Genomic DNA, 19487 nt, shown 5'->3' with positions numbered 1-19487 from the left:
CCCAAAGTGTTGGATCTCAGACAGCTCTGCTTTTCTGGTAAGCTGCCTCCTCTTTTTGGGCAGATAATTTCTCTAAACCTAGATTTGCCAATGGCCGATGGCAAATTTTCACCAAAATCTAGGCATGCACAGATTGTTAAAAGTGGCCCACTGTGTTTTGTATTTTTCAGTGGTATAAAAATCACAAAAACTTGCAACAGCCAACTTTTGGAGCCAGAATTCTGGAGTGCGGGGCTAGCTAAATCCCCTCCAATGTGAATAAAGGCCTAACAAGCTCTCTGTGTTTTTTTTGTTGTTGTTTTTTTTGTGAGTTAATGATCTGTCATGATTGTATGTTCTCCAGCAGATATATGTGATACTGCCACAAATACTTGCCCGTTCATGTTCACAATACTCCCTCATTGCTGCCAAAGCTGTCCCGTCATATGATCACCCACATCCAGTAGAATAGGCCAGAGAATTTTTTCATCTTTGTACACTGCCAGATTGGGGTTTTTCCTTTGGTTTTTGTGTCCTTTTGGCAACACTCCATTTTTGTGTCAAGCTAACATAGCTCACCTGCAGGTGAACTTCACATGTCTTCGTTTTGGTGCACATCTGATCTATGGAGGTATGCTACTTGTATATCGCCACACAGTTGCATGCATTGAAAACCATCAGGGTGAAACCATCGAGATTACTTATTACTATATTTGCACGCGTACCTTGTACGTTTGTGCCCAGTACACAATTTATAAGGCCTACATGTTCTAAAAATCAGTCACACTGCATTTGGGAATTACATTCGGTGTAAAAATCTGTATGAAATGATCCAATGAACATATTCACCTCAAATGTATACCACTATATGCATATACAGTGGCATACACTTGTATATGGCGGTATAGCAGAGCCCCATAGACTTCTATGGACAAAGATTTTAATAAACTTGTGTGCATGCAGCTAAGGATTATATCACCTAGGCTACATTCACAGGAACCTATGAATGAGTCCGCTTTTGTTGCGCAATTTTGCGGAACGGGTGCGGACCAATTCATTTCTGTCCGCATCCGTTGCTCCGTGCCGCGGACCTGCAAAAAAATAAATAGACCATGTCCTATTATTGTCCGCAATAGGTATTTTCTGTGATAGCCACTGCATTTATTATTTTTAATATGTATGTTATTTAAGTTTTTTGGGAATCATACAATAAACTGATATTTAATTACAAGCGGTCTGGTAGTGATTTATAGGTATAATAGCCACGGCATGTGCAGTCTGCAAATTGCAGAACGCACATAAGCCAGTATCCGTGTTTTGCGGATCTGTTTTTTGTGGATCCGCAAAACACAACGTTCGTGTGAATGTAGCCTAAGGCTACATGCGCAAGACTGTATGTATTTTGCTGTCCGCAAAAATTATGGATGACGTCTGTGTGACATCCGTGTTGCTTCTGTTTTTGTTTGCGGATCCATTGTAACAATGCCTACCCTTGTCTGCAAAACGGACAAGAATAGGACATGCTCTATATTTTTGCGGGACCATGGAACGGACATACTGATGCGGACAGCATTCAGTGTGCTGTCCCCATTTTCTGCTTCATCCTATCCTGAAAAAAAATGGAACAGACATGGAAACAAAATACATTTGTGTGCATGAGGCCTTATTCCTACGTCTTTACTGTCCTCTCTAGATTTCAGTTTATTCAAGGCTTTCCTTTTATATTTTATAGTTTTATGTCCTACCGTATGCATTTACAATAAAGTTCCCCCCACAGACTTGTAAATTGTGAACTTGAGGTTTTACAATCTATAAAAAATACAGTTTACTGCCACCTAAGGAAAATGTGTTTTCTTGTGAAAGCTTTCAAGAGTATGCTTTTTAACTTTTACAGGGTCATATAATGGGCCATGAAATCTAAAATACTAATAATTGGGGATTTTAGTGGATGAATATTGTTTGTGGCCTTTTGTTGATGTGATCAGTCTGGTTTGCATTCATGTTGGTTGAGAAAGCCGTATTTTACCTATCTGTGATGAGTTTAATATTAGACTTTGTAGTCTTTTAATAGCACAAAATTGAGTGCAAGTTCCTAACGAGAAACTAATGCTTGGCCCATTCCCACAGTGGACATGTCATCCCCAGCAACTAGGAGCCTGGTGGTACCAATAATAATACTATGATCTGTATCCATTTATCATTCAGGTAAATGACAGGAAAACAAAGGAACAAACAGTGAAACAAACGGCCTTAAGAGCTTACAATCTAAATAATATGGTTCTGGTTTAAAATATGATTTTCTAGTTCTTAATATACATCTTACAAAGAAGGTTTACCCTTGTGTTAACTTCATTCAAATGGTCCTCCCAGACTTGGGGCCCTTGGATAGTCTTGATGTTTGTCCCCAGGACCCCCCTCCCCTGTCAGTACTATGAAGGAGCTATAGCACTCCTCTAGAGAGGAGAATGGCCAAGGGAATGGGACTGCTCAGCAGCACCAGATGCAGTCTCCTCTATGGGCAAAGCATTGTGCCTGTATAAGCAACAAAGGTGACTAACGACCCCTTTCCTTTATAAGCAGAAAACCATGTGAACAGTTCCCTAATATTCCTGCATTACACTGCCTGTGGGTAATGTCAAGTCAATTTTCCTTAAGTCTGCATACTTTGCACCAAATTGATCAAACAGCACATGTTGTTTGTTAAATCTGACACATCTTTAAACCTGCCACTTTTGTCTAAAAATGCTATTCCAGTTTTCTGCACCTCCCCCCTACTTCAATAGCTTTGGGACTTCATTAGCTTTGGGACACAAAAAAAAAGTCCCAGTCAAAAATCTAGAGTGAAACTCATTAAAGGGCATCTGTCAGCAGTTTTGTACCTATGACACTGGCTGACCTGTTGCGCTTGGCAGCTGAAGACATCTGTGTTGGTCCCATGTTCATATGTGCCCGCATTGCTGAAAACAAAATGAAGTTCCAGTATATGCAAATGAGCCTCTAAGAACAACGGGGGCGTTCCCATTACTCCTAGAGACTCAGCTCTCTCTGCAATTGTCACGCCCTCTGCACTTTGATTGACAGGGACATGCAGAAAAATGTCATCATGGCACATAAGAACATGGGACCAACAGAGATGTCTTCAGCTGCCAAGTGCACACGCAACAGGTCGGCCAGTAGGTACAAATCTGCTGACAGATGCCCCTAAACATAACTTAGGCTACTTTCACACTAGCGTTCGGGCGGATCCGTTCTGAACGGATCCGCTCATAATAATGCAGACGGAGGCTCCGTTCAGAACGGATCCGTCTGCATTAAAATTGCAAAAAAAAAGCTAAGTGGGAAAATAGCCTCGGACGGATCCGTCCAGACTTTCAATGTAAAGTCAATGGGGGACGGATCCGCTTGAAGATTGAGCCACATTGTGGCATCTTCAAACGGATCCGTCCCCATTGACTTACATTGTAAGTCTGGACGGATCCGCACGGATCCGCACGCCTCCGCACGGCCAGGCGGACACCCGAACGCTGCAAGCAGCGTTCAACTGTCCGCCTGTCCGTGCGGAGGCGAGCGGAGCGGAGGCTGAACGCCGCCAGACTGATGCAGTCTGAGCGGATCCGCTCCATTCAGACTGCATCAGGGCTGGACGGCTGCGTTCGGGTCCGCTCGTGAGCCCCTTCAAACGGAGCTCACGAGCGGACCGACGAACGCTAGTGTGAAAGTAGCCTAACCATGCCCACTTTACCACCCTGTTTTCAAAACTGAAGCGAGTGGCTTAAAACTATAGAATGTTACAAAAGTTTGCAACTTCTTGAAGCCAAAATTCAGGAGTGCAAGGTGATAAACCCCCGTCCCCTGTATGTATTAGGGATAATCTCTAATTCTTGTTTCAGTAGCTTCCCAGATGCCATACTTCACTACCATCATGGACATGGCATAAATCTGCCAGTCTAAGTACATCTTTGCTGTAATAGTCTTATTGCTATAACACTCAATTTGTTTTCTCAATAATAAATTCAATATTGTTTTCTCGTCAGGAAGTCTTTACCTCTCGGCCTCCTCTGTATATTTCCCGTTGTTTGCTTCTTACATTTGTTTGGCTGTTAGAGGGGTGGAATGTGATCTTTTCCTTCACCCAGTCCTGCCTTCTAAGCTGCAAAGGTCCTAATTTCACTTAATTGCAAGATCATAGGCAAGGGACTTTGCAGGCATGCCTGACCTCTAACCTTTCGGGGTCACTAGTCACCAACTATTCGTTTTTCTTAGGAAACAATATATGCTCATGCACAGTCTCTTTTCTTGGTTCCTTACACATCATATTGATTTTGAAACCCCATTGTTTTACGTAGCAATAGGTATTAGGGGAATAGGTATTGTTATATATTATTACTTTGAGATTTGAGTGGTATATGTCAACCCAGGATTAGGTAAATACAATATTCATGCATGCTATATGACTAATACTGAGGACTGTGATGTTCTTTGTAGCTAAGGTATGAAAATGTTTAGATAATTCTGTGTTGAAACCTGTTGCGTGTATAAAAATAATAATAATAATATTTATATAGCACCAACATATTCCACAGCACAATACACTCAGGGGTTCAAGTACAAACAGAGTCATAAATAACAGGTCAACAATTAAAACAAAAGGAGTGAGCGCCCTGTTCCCAAGAGCTTACAATCTATGTTTAAGATATACAGTTGTGTTCAAAATAATAGCAGTCAGACATCACTAACCTGATCAATCACTGTTTTTGGTAGAAATTATATTTCTACATGGCAAATAATTTACTAGCAGGTGTAGTAGAGTCATAGTACAATTAAAGCAAAAAACAGCAGCACTCTCCAGCCTTGATCCTTAATGCTTTATTTTCACCAAGACAAATGCGACGTTTCGATCAGTGTGATCTTTCTCAAGCAATTGCTTGAGAAAGATCACACTGATCGAAACGTCGCATTTGTCTTGGTGAAAATAAAGCATTAAGGATCAAGGCTGGAGAGTGCTGCTGTTTTTTGCTTTAATTGTACCTGGATTTGGGGAAGCATAGGACTGGCTTCTGACACGGCGAGCACCACCACAGTAAGGAAACTACTAATTTTTGTAGTGCTGCTACATTTTTCCCTTTTTGTTTACCATTTAGTGGAGTCATAGAAATCCAACAGACCCAACAGTCATGACATGCATGCTGCTGATTCTCTGTCATTGAATCACTAATTGAAAGGGGCATGTTCAAAATAATAGCAGTGTGGAGTTCAATGAGTGAGGTCATTGAAATTCAGAGGAAAATGGGTCGTTCCAGACATTGTTCAGAAGAACAGCGTACCTTGATTAAAAAGTTGATTGGGAAAACATATAAAGAAGTGCAGAAAAAATTAGGCTGCTCAGCTAAAATGATCGCAAATGCTTTAAAATGGCAATTACAACCTGAAAGACGTGGAGGAAAACGAAAAACTACCATTCAAATGGATAGAAGAATAGCAAAAATGGCAAGGACTCAGCCAACAAGCAGCTCCAGGAAGATCAAAGAAAGTCTAAAGTTACCTGTGAGATCTGTTACAATTAGAAGACGCCTATGTGAAGCCATCTGCAAGAAGCCCCCGCAAAGTCCCACTGTGCTGAAGAGGTTACAATTGGCCAAAGAGCACATTGACCGGCCTAAAGAGACATTTTGTGGACTGATGAAAGTAAGATTGTTCTTTTGGGGTCTAGTGGCCGGAGACAGTTTGTCAGACGACCCCAAACACTGAATTCAAGCCACAGTACACTGTGAAGACAGTGAAGCATGGTTGCGCAAGCATCATGATATGGAGATGTTTCTCATACTAAGGTGTTGGGCCTATTTATTGCATATCGGGGATAATGGATCAGTTTGAATCCATCAGAACACTTGAAGAGGTCATGCTGCCTTATGCTGAAGAGGAAATGCCCTTGAAATGGGTGTTCCAACAAGACAACGACCCCAAACACACCAGTAAACGTGCAACATCTTGGTTCCAGACCAACAAGATTGACGTTATGGAGTGTCCAGCCCAATCCCCGGATCTTAATCCAATAGAAAACTTGCGGGGTGACATCAAAAATGCAGTTTCTGAGGCAAAACCAAGAAATAGAGAAGAACTGTGGAATGTAGTCCAATCATCCTGGGCTGGAATACCTGTTCACAGGGGCCAGAAGTTGGTTGACTCCGTGCAACACAGATGTACAGCAGTTCTCAGAAACAGCGGTTATACAACTAAATATTAGTGAAGTGATTCAAAGGAAAGCAAAATCTTCAAACATTTTTCAGTTTATATAGTGAAGGTTTGAGTTTGTAAAGAAGAATACAAACACTGCTATTTTTTTAACAGTGTAATATTCACTTTTCTTAAACACAAATTTGATATATTTTTCTTCATGTTTTGATTTGGAATATAATGTGTAGTGTTCCCAATGCATTTGTGTGTATGGAAATAAAAGCTATTGGGAGGATTTTGAGCTTTATTCACTTTTTTAAACACATTGCTATTATTTTGAACACAACTGTAGGTCACAGATATCTTGCATTTGCTTTTTGTTGTATTTTTATCCAAAATAGTATCTAATCTATTATGCTACATATACATTAATTATTTGGACCAGAATTTAGAGTAGTTTGCACTATGGGCGTCTGAATTGGAGTGATAAGTGTAAATGGCTTGCTGCTTAGGCTACTTTCACATCTGCGGCATGGATTCCAGTAGTCTGTTTAGGCGGTCTGTTCCTACAGAGAACAGCCTGACAAATTGCATCAAATCCAGCACTGCTGGATTCAACTATAGTGGGGTCCGGTGGAGATCTAGCCACATTCTGCCAAATATGCCAAGAATTGGGCGGATACAAACTGCTGCAACTGCTGCATGTCGGAACTGGCAGCCGGATCATAGTGCCCCAGATGTGAAAGTAGCCTTAAGACAAATTTTTAAAATACATCTTAAAAAAAAAAAAAGTCTCATTGTTGCATCTTTTTTCCACACAGACCCTAGCATAATAAAAGTGCCAGAACTCTAGCCAGTATGAAACCTTAAGGCTGAGCCCACGCTGCGATTTGGCCAAGACATCCGTGTCACGACCAAAGATCGTTGTGTAGCAGTACAGCCATTGAACTGAATGGGGTCACAGCAGGACTTGCAAGTTAACGCCCAAAAATGGGTTGGTTTTGTGGCCGAGATCGTCGTGTAGCCCCAGCCGGCGATACCTTATATGTATAGTTTTTCTTGCGTTTTGATGGTTATTAAAAATACGTAAAAGTGGGGAAAAAAACAGTTTTGACCCCTATAACTTTTTCGTAATTATGTGTACAGAGCTGTATGGTGGCTCATTTTTTGAGGGGCAATATGAACTTTTCATTGATACCATTCTGGGTTGTGTATGACTTTTTGATCACTTTTTATTACATTTTTTGTAGAAAATGAAGCGACCAAAAACCGCAAATCGACCATTTGGACGCTTTTTTTCGTTTAGGTGTTTGCCGTATGGGGAATATATTTTTATGCTATGGGCGTTTTTGCACATCGCGATACCCTTTATGCGTATTTTATTTATTTTTTTAGTTCTTTTATTTTGGGAAAAGGGGGGTGTTTTATTTATTTAGTAAACTTTTTCTTTTCTTTTTTTACACTTTTTTATAATTCCCATAGGGAACATGCAATCATCTAATTGCTAATATCATAGACTCCAATGCACTTGCATTAAAGTCTATGATGATTTCACTACTTTCCTATGGAGCCCTATTACAGGCAAGGGCGCCATAGGAAATACTATGCAGCAGCCTTGTGTCATTCAGACACGGGCTGCTGCATACACGCTCCGGCTCCTCCGATCGCCACATGGGGAGCCGGAGCACAACCGAAAGACGCTCAGATGCCGTGGCAAGCGTCCTGGTTTTCAGGTTATTTCTTTCTTTAGTAGAGCAAACTGAGTCTTCCTGAAATGCTCCGGGATCAACTTCTTGAGCGTGCGCCGTTCCGGCCGGTAACTGACGCGCGTGTGAAGAAGCCGGCTGGTAAGGTGTATTGAAACGTTGTCGTGTGACGTCACAGCAGTCCTACGGATGCTTCCAAGGTACAAACTTAATTAAAGGTACTTTCACACTAGCGGCAGGACGGATCCGACAGGCTGTTTACCCTGTCGGATCCATCCTGCCGCTATTTCGCAGTGCTGCCAGACTGCCGCTCCGTCTCATTGACTATAATCGGGATGGGGGCGGAGCTCCGGCGCAGCACAGCAGCGCGCGGTGAGAGTCCGCCGGACTAAAAAGTCGGACATGCACTACTTTTAGCCCGTGCACTGCCGTACTGCGCCAGAGCTTCGCCTCCGTCCCCATTATAGTCAATGGGGACGGAGCGGTAGTCCGGCGGCTTGGCGAAATAGCGGCAGGATGGATCCGACAGGGTAAACAGCCTGTCGGATCCGTCCTGCCTCTAGTGTGAAAGTAGCCTTAATTAAGTTTGTACCTTGGAAGCATCCGTAGGACTGCTGTGACATCACACAACAACATTCCCATACACCTTACCAGCTGACTCCTTCACGCGCGCGTCAGCGGTGCACGCTCAAGAAGTTGAGCCCGAAGTATTTCAGGAAGACTCTGTTTGCTCTACCAAAGAAAGAAATAACCTGAAAACCAGGACGCTTACCTTCGATCCCCTGGACAGGTACAGGCACTGATTTCTTTACTATAATAAGAACTGATCATTGCTACTAATAGTCATTCCCAACTAGCGCGGGTATTTCTAAGTTTTATATTTGCTTACAAACATTACTGTACATTACAGTAATGATTACAAATGTCATGTTTCCGTTTGCGAACCGCAAAAAACGGATCGCATACGGAAACTATCCAGAGATTTTTTGCGGTACTACGGAATGGGAACAGAAACAAAAAGCAGACCACAAAATACTGAAAAAAGGCCATAAAAAGGCAAGAGGCCATAGTAGGAAATAAAGGAAGGTTGTACAGCTAATACAAACAACATGTATGCACCTTTCCGTATCATACAATGCAATCAGCTGGCCTATGTGTCAGGTACAATTAGAGAGATCCTCAGGCTAACCCTTGGAAAACTTTCTCCGATCCTTCAAATGCAAACTAGCAAAATGTAAAAAAATGTTCCTGGGAGAGACGCATTCCTGTGAGGCTTGTGATTGACTAGTATGAGAAGCATTCATGCCCTGAGGACACCTTTCACAGGCGCTCATCCCTCTCCTGCGCTCATACTTGTCATTACAGGGCTGGCCCCAGACATGATACTGCATTCTGTAAGTGTCCAAACCACCTGTGTCACTGACAAATAGCTTTGCTGGGATCATGTCAGCTTCTTGCACCGGCTTTGTGAGCAGCAGGGTGTTTGCAGTGAGGGTAGAATGTAATAGGATGTAGGATGTACTATGGAAATATTAAAAGAGTTTTCCGAGACTTTTATACTAATGACCTAGCCTCTAGATAGATCTTCAGAATCTGATCAGTGAGGGTCTGACACCGTGTCATGGCCTTCACACAGCTTAGTCAAGGCCATGTAACGTCATATTCATTGGTCAAGTGGCCTAGGCGCTCACCCCCATTGAATTGAATGGGGCTGAGCTGTGTTACCAAGCAAAGCTGCTGTCAAATGTACGGCACTGTTCTTGGTGAGCAAAGAGAAGGCCGCAGTGCTACTTCGTGACTTCCAGTGTCTTCACAAACAGCTGATCAGCAGGGGTCCTGGTTGTCAGACCCCCAACGATCAGATACTGATGACCTATCCAGAAGATATGATCTGTATACAGAATTGGGTAACTTTGAAAATGCAGTACTTATTTAGTACTGGCTTTGAGTTTATGCTGCGGTGTAGATACATAAACTACTTTTTTTTAATAATGATAATTTCTACCATTCCAAATGTTCATGTGCTCTACAGTATGTGGTTCTTCACCCGAGCAGAAGCTTATAAATTCTGCAATGATATGGGCCCTTTACACGGGCCGACAATTGAAACGATCATCGCTAACCAGCATCACTAGTAACAATCGATCTGGCGGTGTAAATGAACCGCCGATTACCCGATGAATGAGCAAAACACTTGTTCATCGGGTAATTGTATCTTTTGTGCAGCACAAAAGATCATCATTTCCCAGTGGCAGATCATTCTGCTGGCAGGAAACAACGAGACAGTATAGGGAAGAGTGATGGGATTAGCGATCGCTCCTCCCCATACTCTGGAGGAGATCGCTGCATGTAAATGCAGCGATCTCCCCTGCTAGCGATCAGCAGATTGTCGGGAAGGAACGCTTCCTTCCTGAAAGTCTGCTAGATTGTTGTCCCATGTAAAGGAACCAATAGTTTTTACTACATATCAACTTGGCAAAATACACTGCAGATATGATAATTGCACCCAAGACGTGATTAGCAATGACAATCATCAGTAGTGCACTGTAAGGCTACATTCACACTGTCAGGTTTTCAAGGCCATTCTGCAGCCATGTGTGCATTCATTTTCCACCTCTAATTAAAGAGTAACTAAACTTTTGAATACATTTTTGTTAAAATGTCCCTAATATCATAATAACACAATTTGTAATATACTTTAATAATGTTTTTTGTATTTTCAATATACTCCCCCCCCCCCCTCCTTAAACGCACCCCCGTAGGTTTAACTCTTGGCATACCACATGTACTATGCCAGGGTTAGCTGAGTGGAGCGGGCTCCTGCTTCGCTAAGCTAAGAGCTGACATACAGGACTCTTAGCTTAGCGAAGCAGGAGCCCACTACCCTCAGCTAATCCTGGCATAGTACATGGGTACAGGGTACCTATGTGCTATGCCAGCATTTAGTAAACCTCTGGGGGGCACGGGCAGGAACAACAATGTGTGCTCCTGCCCGTACTGCGGCCCCATTCATAAACTCAGCGGTGTACAGAGCAGTAGATTTTAAGCACACAGCGAAAGGAGCGCTTGGGGGGGGGTGTCTATTAAAATATTACTAAATGTGTTATTATGACATTAGGGACATTTTAACAAAAATTTATTCAAAGGTTTAGTTACTCTTTAGAGTTAATTGAGGCCAGTTTAGGTAGGACCTGTAGAGGGAAGTAATGTAAAAATACAATGGCTAAAATGCACTGTACATGCTATATAATGGCTCCCTCTAGTGGCCATCTATGATTGTCACATGCATTATTGCTCTATTGGGCACATCACTTTTTCTTTTGTTTTTTTTCCTCACAAGGGCAGAAACACAAAATTACAAGATCTTTTGGAAGCACATTCACTTGTAAATAGTGCAGTATGAAAAAAATATTTCATTAATGCAGACTGACAGCATGATATTCTGGGGATCATGAACTTGCCCTCAGTGCTCCAGTGTCAGGATTAACAATAGGTAGAACTTGAACTTTCTGTCTTAAAGTAGATGCAATTCCAAGTCATTGATTTCTACATGAAACCGTGTATACCATACAGTGATGAGATGTGAGACAGAGCATACTGTTAATGAATACTTTGTGCTTGCTGCTTTGATATATGATGTCCAGTTTTCACTCTGGACACTGAGCCTCACAGTAGGCTGATACTTCCTGTTTTGGTGAGATCAGTTTTCATCAGTCATCTCATTATCATCACATTAGATAGATAGGTACATAGTAGATGCATAGAAATGTAGCACAAGATGCTCACAGGTCACAGAGTATACTCACAACACACTCCCATAGAAGTTAATCTCCAGTCTACACTACGTGCAGAATTATTAGGCAAATGAGTATTTTGACCACATCATCCTCTTTATGCATGTTGTCTTACTCCAAGCTGTATAGGCTCGAAAGCCTACTACCAATTAAGCATATTAGGGGATGTGCATCTCTGTAATGAGAAGGGGTGTGGTCTAATGACATCAACACCCTATATCAGGTGTGCATAATTATTAGGCAACTTCCTTTCCTTTGGCAAAATGGGTCAAAAGAAGGACTTGACAGGCTCAGAAAAGTCAAAAATAGTGAGATATCTTGCAGAGGGATGCAGCACTCTTAAAATTGCAAAGCTTCTGAAGCGTGATCATCGAACAATCAAGCGTTTCATTCAAAATAGTCAACAGGGTCGCAAGAAGCGTGTGGAAAAACCAAGGCGCAAAATAACTGCCCATGAACTGAGAAAAGTCAAGCGTGCAGCTGCCAAGATGCCACTTGCCACCAGTTTGGCCATATTTCAGAGCTGCAACATCACTGGAGTGCCCAAAAGCACAAGGTGTGCAATACTCAGAGACATGGCCAAGGTAAGAAAGGCTGAAAGATGACCACCACTGAACAAGACACACAAGCTGAAACGTCAAGACTGGGCCAAGAAATATCTCAAGACTGATTTTTCAAAGGTTTTATGGACTGATGAAATGAGAGTGAGTCTTGATGGGCCAGATGGCTGGATTGGTAAAGGGCAGAGAGCTCCAGTCCGACTCAGACGCCAGCAAGGTGGAGGTGGAGTACTGGTTTGGGCTGGTATCATCAAAGATGAGCTTGTGGGGTCTTTTTGGGTTGAGGATGGAGTCAAGCTCAACTCCCAGTCCTACTGCCAGTTTCTGGAAGACACCTTCTTCAAGCAGTGGTACAGGAAGAAGTCTGCAAGGTAAGAAAAACATGATTTTCATGCAGGACAATGCTCCATCACACGCGTCCAAATACTCCACAACGTGGCTGGCAAGAAAGGGTATAAAAGAAGAAAATCTAATGACATGGCCTCCTTGTTCACCTGATCTGAACCCCATTGAGAACCTGTGGTCCATCATCAAATGTGAGATTTACAAGGAGGGAAAACAGTACACCTCTCTGAACAGTGTCTGGGAGGCTGTGGTTGCTGCTGCACGCAATGTTGATGGTGAACAGATCAAAACACTGACAGAATCCATGGATGGCAGGCTTTTGAGTGTCCTTGCAAAGAAAGGTGGCTATATTGGTCACTGATTTGTTTTTGTTTTGTTTTTGAATGTCAGAAATGTATATTTGTGAATGTTGAGATGTTATATTGGTTTCACTGGTAAAAATAAATAATTGAAATGGGTATATATTTGTTTTTTGTTAAGTTGCCTAATAATTATGCACAGTAATAGTCACCTGCACACACAGATATCCCACTAAAATAGCTAAAACTAAAAACAAACTAAAAACTACTTCTAAAAATATTCAGCTTTGATATTAATGAGTTTTTTGGGTTCATTGAGAACATGGTTGTTGTTCAATAATAAAATTAATCCTCAAAAATACAACTTGCCTAATAATTCTGCACTCCCTGTACAGCTTCCTGTGATCCATGTGGCTTATGAAAAGTATATCTCAGAATGCTGTTAACATAATCAAGTATAGAAAATAGAATAACAGTGTACAATCAGGAAATAAAAATGGATTAGAAAAAATATCATGTTTTAGTATCTTTAGTAAAAAAATAAAAGTGATACGTGCCCTTTAGGTAGAGTATAATGTTATTAGCATTTACCAGTATCTGAGCAAAAAAATACATACGTATCAGAAATCTAATCCGGGTCATCAATCTTGTGACATCATACAGCAAAGTAGATTCTGTGGATTCGTGCAAACATTAGATGCAAAAAGAACACGTAAATAAGGAAAATAAAACATATTCTTAGTCTGGGAGGTGTAGCATGAATATTGTACGGAGTGTAAGGATGATAGACAATCATGTCCATGCCGTATCACTAGTGACAGGTTATGTGACCATACGTCTTGAGTAAGGGTACTTTCACACTAGCGTTTTTCAGTTCCGTCCTAGGGGCTCAATACCGGAAAAGAACTGATCAGTTTTATCCCCATGCATTCTGAATGCAGAGCAATCCGTTCAGGATGCATCAGGATGTCTTCAGTTCAGTCTTTTAGCCTTTTCAGGACGGAGATAATACCGCAGCATGCTGCGGTATTATCTCCATTCAAAATTCCGGAACACTTGCCGGAATGCTGGATCCTGCATTTTGTCCCATTCAAATGCATTAATGCCGGATCCGGGCCCGAGTGTTCCGGCAAAACGGATCTGGCATTGCGGTCTGTGCATGCTCAGACTGCAAAAAATGTAAAAAATAAATAAATGCCGGATCTGTTTTTCCGGATGACACCGGAGAGATGGATCCGGCATTTCAATGCATTTGTCATACGGATCAGGATTCTAATCCATCTGACAAATGCCATCAGTTTTCATACGTTTTGACGGATCCGGCAGGCAGTTCTGGCGACAGAACTGCCTGCCGGAATCCTCTGCCGCAAGTGTGAAAGTTCCCTAACCCTGGGTTCACACCCGAGCGTTTCTGAGACGCGCGTTTCACGCGCGTATTTGTCGCACGTTTTTATGCGCATTTTTTGCAATAGTAAACGCACGTTTGACGCGCGTTTGTGTGATTGACTGCAGTGTTGTCCAATGAGTCTATGGGCCAAAACGCGCGACAAACTCCCCAAAAAAAGCTCAAGAACTTGTTTATGCGTCGAGCGTTCAAACGCGCTGTAAAACGCTCAAGTGTGAACCAGGGCCATAGGGAAGCATTGGTTTTCACGTGTTGAGCGTTTTACAGCGCGTTTGAACGCGCTGTAAAACGCTCAGGTGTGAACTTAGGGTCATGCATCCACGCTTCCCACGTCTGAACAAAGTTATGAGCTGTATAAATTGCCAAATGTAATAAACTTTTCACATAGAAAAGTGTTAGTAATAGCTGCGATAACCTCTTCCTTTTTGGGAATTGTAGAGCTCTTCCAGGATCGGGCGAGGATTATCTTTGCTATTATCATTATTTTACAGACCAGAGATCTGCTAAACAGTTTTCAGCGTTAACCCAGTGCTTTCTGGACATAGGCTGAAAAGAGGACCCATAACTTCTCCTGACAATGTTGTTTCAGTCACTACTGGCATTCCTCACTTAGTAACAATTCTGGAGCGTCTATTCTTAGGACTCTATGTTGTTTAGTTAATTTATTATTCCATCTGGAAGGTCTGAATGAAGAATTAATTACTAGTAGGGATGAGCAAACTTGTGTTTTCGAGTTCGACGTACAACAGGGATGTCAAACTCGTGGCCCTCCAGCTGTTGCAAAACTACAACTCCCATCATGCCTGGGCATACTACAGCTATCAGGGAATGATGGGAGTTGTAGTTTTGCAACATCTGGAGGACCATGAGTTTGACATCCATGACGTACAAGGTTCGTGTCATCTAAGAATTCTGTTATTGATTCTGCTACCATGGACCATAATTATGATCCGTGGTAGCCGAATCCATAACGGAATTCTTGGATAACCTGGAACCTTGTACGCCAGACTTGAAGACACAAGTTTGCTCAAGTACTAGCAGTTTGCAATAAAGGTCCAGATGGGTGTTACCAGTGTCCCCTGTACAGTCTGACACTATCCAGTCAGTGCTGCTGGTGTCAGACAGTGTAGGGACACACCCCAACTGGTAATACCCATCTGGACCTTCACTGCTCTGGCACATCATAGAATTATACGAATAGATACTCCAGAATGCATATTACATGGGGAACACAGCAATTACGAAAACTGTCAGAATGGGTGACAGGTCCTCTTTAAAGCCTCATTATTTACTCTAATAAGGAAAATAGTAATGCTCCGTTGTCAATTCATTCATGCATTTCTAGGAGGAATAACAATGAAACTTCACAGGGCATAGTTTTATAAAGACGTTCTTCAGTCAGGAGAGTTTACAGGTCCTCTAAGTGACATTTGTTAAATACTATTCCACTTACACAAGTATTAGCACTCTCCATGCCAAAGCATTGAAAATGTCTTCAAAAACATTATATTAATACTCTGTATGTTTTAAGATATTTCTTATATTATCACTGCAAATGTAATCCTTTATTTCCTCTACATGTATCCTCCTGCTAACCTCCAGCGTTTCATACGAGCCGTAGGCTTGCTTGTTCACCAGTGGGTAGCCTTTATCTGCTGACGCATCTCTCCCCCTGGCTCCATTGTAATGTCTTGTTCGCAGATTAGCATGGCCGCTGAGCCAGCACTTCTGCCAGCTTTGAAGATTATAGCACTGATCAATACTTGCATGTAGTCGGCTACAGCTTACTTAATAGTCATCAATTTTGATTTGCACTTCTTGTGTATTTTTGGTGCATACCTCTTCCTATAAATACAGGACTGTTGGAAGGAACAGGTGGCCCCAGATATGGCATGTCACCCCTGCTGTCAGCCTGAGCTTATCCTTCTCAATACTTCACTACTACTCCTAACTCAGTAACCGTTAGAGACTCGTATGAATGGATGTTTGAGTTGTTGGATGGGCGTTTCTATATTGCTGCTGTGCATCATGTTCTGCAGAGCCTAAATATCAAGAAAGTGCAAAAACATCTCATTTTTTTGTCTTTTCTCCACAGGCTTGCCAGGGTTGTACATCCAAATGTGACTGCAGTGGTGTAAAGGGGGATAAGGTAAATATCACCCAGCTACGCTCATGCGCTCTTCACCTTCCAGTAGATCCAGTATTCCAGTGCATGGACTTTGCTTCTGGCGTCTAGGTGTTTTCTCCAGTTCTCCTTCATGGAGGACTGAAGGCATAACTGAGGCAGTGGATACCGCCATATAGTATGAACATAACCTGTATAAATTGCATAAGCAGATGTTGGGTTTTTGCCATTGAGACTTCGGCACAGTCTTAGGGAGCATTCACATGACCGTATAAATGGATCCGCATCGTGGGACCCATTCATTTCAATGTGTGCTGTCCGCATCCGTTGTTCTATTCCGTGGCCTTCAAAAAAGATAGAGCATGTCCTAGTCTTGTCCGTGGTTGCGTACAAGAATAGGCATTCTCTATATAGCGTCGGCCATGTGCGCTCCGCAAAATGCGGAACGCACACGGCCGGTATCCATGTTTTGCAGACCGCAAAACACTTACGGCCGTGTGAATGCTCCCTTATTGAGGTTAGTGCCACATGACTACAACTTTGCCAGTTAGGATCAGATTAGCTTTAGAAATGTTTAATCATAGCTACCCACAGGCTAGTAACAACTCAAGAGGATAAAGAAAGACTGTGCAAGCACAAGCAAAAGACAGTTACTCATTTAATTGTTTCGCTAATAAAAAAAATAAGGGCTTCTGTGGGGAGTGAAACAAAGCGAAGATATTGTCAGGAGACTTCAAAGGTGGCGAGAAGGAGGGATGCACACAGCGCTGTGGCCTTGCATCATTGCCAGTTACACGGAATGAGCAGTGCCAGACAAAGCACTGGTGACGTAACTGTTCGGTTTTAACTTGTCATTTTCTGGGGGGGTTTTTCCAACTTTTGTTGGCTGATTTTACACTGGAGGTTACCGTATATCAATTGAATAGTAAGTTGGAGATTAGTAATCAATACTTAGTCCGTGTCTCCTTTGCAGTGCATAGCAAGGACATGCAACCTGTCTGACCTGTAAAATCTTACTGTGTGGACCTATGGTTCTAATGAGGCTGATGGCGTTCCACATGACTGACAAAGACATTGGGGGTCATTTGCCAACTGTCACAGATTGAGGCGCTGCAGTCTGCGACTTTTTCCCGCTCACGCCAGTTTAAAAAAAGGGGGGGCAGAGAAGGGTGCGGACTGCCAGGCCCGTCTCATTTTTAATCTTCTACGCCTGTTTTAGGCATAGAAAATGTTCTAAATTGACACCAGCAAGAAAGCTGATGTAGATTTAGACAGGCGGTGGATGCGCCAAAGTTATGTAGAGGCCTGTGCCTTTACATAACTTCAGTGGATCTACCGCCAGATATAGGGGTTATTAAGACCAGCATCTCAAATGCCGATCTTAATAAATGACCCCCATTATGTCCTGATAAGTCCCAACACCCTGTTAGATATCAGTCAACATATGAATGATAATAATTCATTCAAAAGCCGAAATCACAGTAAGCCCCTTGCAGACGAGCGTGTGCGGATTAGGTCCAGATGCGTTCAGTGAAAAATGTGCGATTCTGCAAACAAAGTCATTCAGTTTTGTCTGCGATCGCTTTCAGTTGTTCAGTTTTTAGCATGTGGGTGCAATGCGATTTAATGCGTTTTGCACACGCGTGATAACAAAACTGAAGGTTTACAAACAACATCTCTTAGCAACCATCCATGAAGAACGCATCACACCCGCACTTGCTTGCGGATGTGATGCGATTTTCACGCAGCCCCATTCACTTCTATGGGGCCAGCAATGCGTGAAAATCGCATAATATAGAACATGCTGCGATTTTCACTCAATGCACAAGTGATGCGTAAAAAAACAATGCACATGTATGTACGCAGCCCCATTGAAATGAATGGGTCTGGATTCCGTGCGGGTGCAATGCGTTCGCATAACACATTGCACCCGCGCGGAATGCTCGCTCGTGGCGTTCATTCAAATTACTTATTCTGGTGTCACAGGTCTCTGTGTATGAATTTATTGCAGTGAAATTACTGATCACCAAAATATAATTAACCCTTTTACCCTAGAAAGTAAAGTTTGGCACATGCCCCGCTTGTGCAAAAATTTTGAAACTTTATGTTCACGACTTTAAAAAAGTGAACAGAGTTGGGGGAGGAGAGGGCATTACAAGGCAGAATATAGCTGATCTGGCATATTTATAATCTATGCCAGGAAAGGGTTATTGGCTATACCTGAAATCTATACTTGCTCCCCACTGGTGTAGATTTCAGTTCTGATGCACGGACCTGCACAGCAATTATTAAGAGACTTGTGCGTCTTAATAATTGTGGCACATCTGATGCCAGTGGGGCATAGATTAAGACTGGCTGGTAATTAGACGTGGTTAGCGGAGTGATAATATATTACAGTGTGGTGTGAGAAAAGATGTCACAGTGTGTAAGTGGACAACGCCGGAAGCCCAAGAAGTATATGCTGCCTTGTATGAGATCTGAAAGCATGGCAGGTACTACCAATGCCCGTATAATTACAGTACTATAGGAGTAGTAGCTGTATGATCAGGTTGCTGTTACGCAAAGTTTTATGTATATACAATGGCTATAAAAAGTCTACACACCCCTGTTAAAATGTCAGGTTTCTGTGCTGTAAAAAAAAGTGAGACAAAGGCCTCATGCACACGACAGTTTTTTTTCACGGTCCGCAAAAACGGGGTCCGTGATCCGTGACCGTTTTTTCGTCCGTGGGTCTTCCTTGATTTTTGGAGGATCCACGGACATGAAAAAAAAGTTCGTTTTGGCGTCTGCCTGGCCGTGCGGAGCCAAACGGATCCGTCCTGAATTACAATGCAAGTCAATGGGAACGGATCCGTTTGACGTTGACACAATATGGTGCAATTGCAAACGGATCCGTCCCCATTGACTTTCAATGTAAAGTCAGGAGTCCCTTTACTTTCACACTTGCGTTCATATATAATGCAGACGGTGGCTCCGTTCAGAGCGGATCCGTCTGCATTATATTGTTAAAACATTTCTAAGTGTGAAAATAGCCTCAGACGGATCTGTCCAGACTTTACATTGAAAGTCAATGGGGGACGGATCAGTTTGAAAATTGAGC

At 42.4% G+C, this 19487-nt stretch overlaps 1 protein-coding gene across 5 annotated transcripts in view; it reads left to right on the top strand.

The window, feature by feature from the left end:
• The window catches only part of COL4A5 (collagen type IV alpha 5 chain), a 145117-nt gene that overhangs the window by 23969 nt on the left and 101661 nt on the right, over window positions 1-19487 (top strand). For all 5 annotated transcript variants that reach the window (XM_044305841.1, XM_044305838.1, XM_044305840.1 and 2 more), the window contains exon 2: window positions 16358-16411. In XM_044305841.1, coding sequence (XP_044161776.1) covers window positions 16358-16411 — 54 coding nt within the window. The remainder of the gene's footprint in view (window positions 1-16357; window positions 16412-19487) is intronic.

The sequence above is a fragment of the Bufo gargarizans genome, chromosome 9 (assembly GCF_014858855.1).
Source record: "Bufo gargarizans isolate SCDJY-AF-19 chromosome 9, ASM1485885v1, whole genome shotgun sequence".
Taxonomy (NCBI): domain Eukaryota; kingdom Metazoa; phylum Chordata; class Amphibia; order Anura; family Bufonidae; genus Bufo; species Bufo gargarizans.
The sequence above is the reverse complement of the archived record's forward strand: the minus strand, read 5'-3'. Positions and strand labels throughout refer to the sequence as shown.